This window comes from Schistocerca cancellata, chromosome 1 (assembly GCF_023864275.1).
Source record: "Schistocerca cancellata isolate TAMUIC-IGC-003103 chromosome 1, iqSchCanc2.1, whole genome shotgun sequence".
NCBI lineage: Eukaryota > Metazoa > Arthropoda > Insecta > Orthoptera > Acrididae > Schistocerca > Schistocerca cancellata.
In genome coordinates this window covers 1,043,459,093-1,043,465,092 of record NC_064626.1, presented here as the reverse complement: position 1 = coordinate 1,043,465,092, position 6,000 = coordinate 1,043,459,093, and the positions used below count along the sequence as shown (strand labels likewise).

The 6,000-nt window shown below is 40.5% G+C and overlaps 1 protein-coding gene across 1 annotated transcript in view; it reads left to right on the top strand.

The window, feature by feature from the left end:
• The first annotated feature begins 376 nt into the window (after positions 1-376).
• The window catches only part of LOC126090072 (UDP-glycosyltransferase UGT5-like), a 166,208-nt gene continuing 160,584 nt past the window's right edge, over positions 377-6,000 (top strand). The window contains exon 1 of the mRNA XM_049906958.1: positions 377-554. Within this exon, the coding sequence (XP_049762915.1) occupies positions 516-554 (39 nt within the window). The 5' untranslated portion in view covers positions 377-515. The remainder of the gene's footprint in view (positions 555-6,000) is intronic.

The window sequence follows — 6,000 nt, the reverse complement described above, 5'->3', positions numbered from 1 at the left end:
ATAGGTAGGGCAAAGTTACCAGCGTCACGACTTCAGCTTTTAATGTTATGGTAAATAATGAAGTTACTCAGGTCACGCCATTGCAATCTGGATGTTTCCACCTGCAGTTTCCATGGCACATCTCGAATGGTATCACATTCGTTACATGTGGAAATCCGGCTTTATAGGTCTTTCTGTTCCAGACTGCAGCTACCATCCCGGTGTTCAACCGTTTGTGCGCACTGCGGTGTTTCAGGTCGTGAACTTGTGAACTCGTTTGTGGCGCGATTCTTCCCGCTATAGCTGAGGTAGCCGCGAGCCAGCCCCCACCAAGCCACCACCGAGCTGTTTTTGTTTTCCTCCTTCCCCCCACTCTTCCGGCTTCATGATACGACTCACGATGCACAGATGCCTGACGGTTTCATAGGCCGACGGCTGTATGTGTGTAGACGCAGTTTTCTTGCAGCAGGGACACACAACGTAAAAGCGCGCTAGAGAGTATCATTACGGAGCTCGTGGTCGCAGGAAACGACACGATGTCTTTAGTTTCCTGTGCTGATGGGAGAAAATGGCAGGTAAGTAAGGTGTTCGCTGCTTGTCGTTCCACTTAACATTTGGATCATTCGCCCGGAAAATTTTTTGAGCTAATAATGGAATATATTTTACTTCTGTATTTATTGTTCCTGATAAAATTAGGGTTAGGAGGCACACTATTACTTCTAAACTGTGATCGTTCTGAAATTCTACTAACATCATGTTAGAATTAGGTTTACACAAATAAAATAAGAATGAGACTAGAACAGCCATAAGACTATTAGTTTGCCAATCAGTGGCAAAGAAAGAAATAAGATTGTAAGTAGTTTGAAACAACTTAAGATTTATGTTGAGGAATATTAATATTTCAATAACAATGCCGAAGTAGCAGACACTTTACAGCGACAGTCTTCATGTCTTACACGAACGTCCGCTAAAACGAATACCTGTTCATTCTGTCTACCTAACAGTTGGAAAAACGTTCTTTTACCCTGCTGAGAAAGAACTAAAACTTCACTCTTGACAGTTTTCATGGAAATTCCGTATAACTGCTGTGTTCCAAGAATAGAAATTACTGGAGGAGTATCCCCCGGGTATTCAAGCCGGCTTTCGAAACTGGAGCCTCTATTCCTGTCCAAGCAGCTCTTCAGTCGTTAAGCAACGGCCAGTTGATGTCACGAAGATACCGTTACGAGGGGACGAACTCAGCTCTTCCATTTTCCAGTCACACAATGTTCGCTCAGCCATGGGGGCGGATGTCTCGATATGAAATATTTGCGTAATAATTTCCGAGTAATGTGGAAAGCATTGTTCATTTTCTCGATGGAGAAAAGCTGTGTATATAAACATCAGCCAAAAGACATTGTTGATTTTAGGGACTTTATGCGACAGGATTTAAATCTTCTTTGAAATGGAGCGGTATGAAAAATTTTAGGTCACTGATGTAGCGCATTCACAACTTCAATTCTGTTTTATCACACTTACGGCGTGAATACGCTTGGTTGAAATGGAGTGCAAAAGCAAAGTAGACAAACATGGGTTGTACCCGAAAAGGTTACGAAAATTGCTGCTCAGTTCCCAAAGGGAAATACAGGGTTGACTTTAGCTGGCGCGGGGCCATGTCCATAGCTTCCGCGCGGGGCTCTCTTGCACCATCATTATCCTCCTCCTCCTCCTCCTCCTCCTCCCACTCCCCCTCCCCAGTCAGCCCTACAACACAGGTTATACACCTTCGTCGCGTTCAAAAGAATTCTAAGTTTCGTCATTGACATATTACCAGTATATCAAAAGACTTACTACAGCAGACATTCCGTTGTGAAAAGAAAATAACAAATCGGAGAAGGAATCTTAATAGGTACGGTCATTACTAAAATGTTAATAATAAAGACTAACTTAGCTACGGTAATCCTTCCATTTTAACGAAATTAAAAATGAAATGAGGTTCACAAGTCTTGTTCAGGAAGTAGTTAAACGTTTTCATCACTTGACTGTGCTCTATATTTACAAGAAAATAAATGAGTTGTAGATTATAAATAGTATGGGTTTTCTGCTGTACACACTTAATGCAAAACATCTTTTCCTTACTTTTTGACGAGCATATTCATCAATAATATCTTCAGAATTCAATTTTGAAGCCAAGTCGTCTTGGTAAGGTTTAAACGTGAAAAGCACCTTTCAGCGTAAGCGACAGTCAGTGGCACGATTAGCAAAATTCTGTAGGCAATATAAATGTTGGGAAATGGCTTTTCAATGTCATTCAAGTATTTCAGTATCAACATAGTTTTCAGATCTTCAGGCACAATTTCCGTGAACACTTTCATATATGTCAGAAGATGTGATGCAACAATGTCTTTCGAACATTCACCATTTATGTTTACACTTAGCTCCTACTCAAGATTTTTACGTAGCACTTTTCAGTTCTTCGTCCTGTATTACTTTTTACTTTCTCGAGACAAGAAGAAGCTGAACATTTCGGAATATAAAGCCTGTTGGCCAACCTTTCTTTCATGCTTTTTCACACTGTGTCAACGGCAGGGTAGAAAAAAATCGATTTTTGTTTCTCATCTAAAGGTTGATCTGTGCAAACCATGTAGTCAAGTTCACAATGAAACTACTTCGACTTCTTGACAGTCCTTTTTTTCAAATTTTGGTTCAATTTATAAACTTTCAGCTATTTCTTTCGCTGTTATCTGCGCATTAACAAAACCTTCTTCACCGAAATTCTCAATAAACTTCATTTGTCTTTAGAGGGGATTAGTTGATACTTTCACATCCATGTTTTCTGCTTCAGCTGCCCTACTTGTTGCCGGCCGGGGTGGCCGAGCGGTTCTAGGCGCTACAGTCTGGAACCGCGCGACCGCTACGGTCGCAGGTTCGAATCCTGCCTCGAGCATGGATGTGTGTGATGTCCTTAGGTTAGTTAGGTTTAAGTAGTTCTAAGTTCTAGGGGACTGATGACCTCAGAAGTTAAGTCCCATAGTGCTCAGATCCATTTGAACCTTACTTGTTGCGTTAAACGCCTTTGAGGTGGTCATACTATATCGCAACGCAAACTTGAAGCTTTCTAATTCGTACACACCAAGCGAGTCTGCTTGGCTCTTTGTTTTCGATACTACAATGCTGTTGCTCACATCAAGAAGGCTATCACTGACTTCTCTTGCCTGGTACCTTATAGCTTTGACACTCTCCACCCTACTTTCCCATCGAGTATTTGAAAGCTTCTTCACTGTTAAAAATTGGTGCTAATTTTGACAAGATTTCCCATCTCTGAGTGGATGCACTGGAAACATATATATTCTTTGAATTATACGAAAAAATGTGAGTGCTTTTGCTGTAGATTTTACCGCATCTGATAACACAAGATTAAGACTGTGGTTGGCACGTGGCCTATAAAATGCTCTTGGATTGCACTTTAGGATTCTGGGTTGAACACCACTTCGATAACATTTCGTATTTGGCCTCTGCAATCATGAATATCGAGCCCTAGTTCATCTAGTTTCGACGAAAGGGTTTCAGTTAAACTTCCTGTCAGGAGTACAATCAAGTATGACAGACCAATGCTTTTTTTTTACTTTGTTGGCAAGCAAATTTATGAACTCATTTTGAATGTTTACCCGCCTTAAATGTTCCTGCAAAACAGTCAAAATGGTTCAAATGGCTCTGAGCACTATGGGACTCAACATCTTAGGCCATAAGTCGCCTAGAACTTAGAACTACTTAAACCTAACTAACCTAAGGACATCACACACACCCATGCCCGAGGCAGGATTCGAACCTGCGACCGTAGCAGTCCCGCGGTTCCGGACTGCAGCGCCAGAACCGCTAGACCACCGCGGCCGGCGCAAAACAGTCAATTTCTGGTATCATTTCGATCAAATCAAGAAAATTATAATTTTCTTGACAGAGCTTGTTGCCGGTTCCTCCCCTTAAGGTCATATTACGTTGAGATAGGTACCTGATACTGAGTATAATTCGTTTTAGAACATGACACCAATGTTCCTTCTCTTTTTCCAGTAGTTCAAGATCAATTTGATCAATACCACTTTTTTGTTTCAAACGTATCTCACATTCCTACATTTTTTGTACATGCTCTTGAAGCCGATTTCCTCAATGAACCCAATCACTTGACATCTTGTTTGAAGGAGACCCAAAAGTTTACAACAAAAACAAAAACTTTGCCGGTAGATTTCGAATACGAAGCCATTTACAATCCCTTTTTTCCCCATTTAGTAAAGTTCTTTTGTAAAAGTGAGTTGAAAATTTTTTTTCTGTTCTCATTTTAGGGATAATCAAAAATAGGTCCTTTCCGTACAGTTTCATTAAACATGGTGGATTTTAATGTATTAGGTCAAGTGCCTGGGTCCGAATTTTGTGATTACGCCACAATCGCTACTACTAGGCCTACCTGAATGCGGGCTAGCAGAAGGTCCGCATTCCAATGCTTAAAGTTCATTTGTATCTAAAGCATCACATAATGAGAGGCTACTGTTAATGCCATTTTCCTTAAAGTCTCACTGTCTGAATTTACTGGACGAAGAAATTTTTCGAAAGCGCCTTTTTGTGAGTTCAAAAACGGTTCATGTTGTAGCTTTTTCTTGATCTTTTGAGCACCTGAATCGTATTTTCTAAATTTGTCACTTTCACTAAACATTTCGCGGTTGGCACTTTGAACTTCACAGGACAGGCAAAAACACTATCTTTACACAGAGTGCACACACAACACGTAAAACGGGGTGGCCTGGAAAACTAACGTACTTTTAAACTGACGACAATGAACAAATCATTCTGTGAAAAACACCTGCTGACGGAAGAAAGTAATGCTTGATTGTTAGCCACAACAAGGAGTAGAAAGAGCGCGGAGAGGCGCTGAGAATCACTGAATCGCGTGCCTCTTAATTTTCGCATAAGCAATAGTCATGGGTTGGCAATAGATATTACTATAGCGCATCAGTATCCTAGCCGCTGGTTCCCTCGACTCCAATGTAGGCTTCATTTTCTGAGACGTACTCCAGTGGCCATAACCGTGTCACAGTGGGTATATAATTGAATTACATTACACCAAAAGTAGTTTCAGAAACACATTATTGTTTTTAGTTTTTAATAACAAAATTACGGGTGGTAGTTTTCAAATTACCTTCTAAGGAGTTGCGCGGGGCCCTTTGCGGTTGCAAGGTTTGCACATGCCTAAGGCCGGCCCTGGAGAAATGCAGTTATTCTGGAAACGTGTCTGTGACAGGAAGATTAGTTCCTTCCTCTAAGTGTTAGCAACTCATTCCGTCGTTAGGTCATTAACGATGGAGCACTTGTTTGTGCAGGACGAAGAAACAAACGCCCCTTGGCCTTGAGAGACTCCAGTTGTGAGTCACCTGTGTTTTGAGAATAACTGTTTGTTCCCTACAATTCGCATCTCTCTCCCTTGTCGAAATTTGTCCTGTAACATCGATATTTCACAGGAAGTAAACCACAGTTATAGTCATTATGTTAATCCCCGTCATGAACAAACATGGACAAGAACACTCAAAACTTCAACCGACAACAGGTACATTGTAATAAGTTAAAATCAAAATCCGTTGTAGTTGTCGACACTGTCGAAGTGTATTACAGGGAAGGGAGATCTATGGAGTAGGCATTGCATACTATGCATATCGCCCACATGAAACTGAAATTTGAACTTGACGTTTGGTTGTATTCTGTTCTTTACATTATCAGCAAAAGAACTAAACTGTAATATTACACGTGTTTGTACTGTTTCTGCAAATTTATTTATTAGTATCAACAACAAAGAAATATTGCTGCTACGGATGCAAATGCGTGAAAGGAGGCAAAGTACAGGGTGATTCAAAAAGAATACCACAACTTTAAAAATGTGTATTTAATGAAAGAAACATAATATAACCTTCTGTTATACATCATTACAAAGAGTATTTAAAAAGGGTTTTTTTCACTCAAAAACAAGTTCAGAGATGTTCAATATGGCCCCCTCCAGAC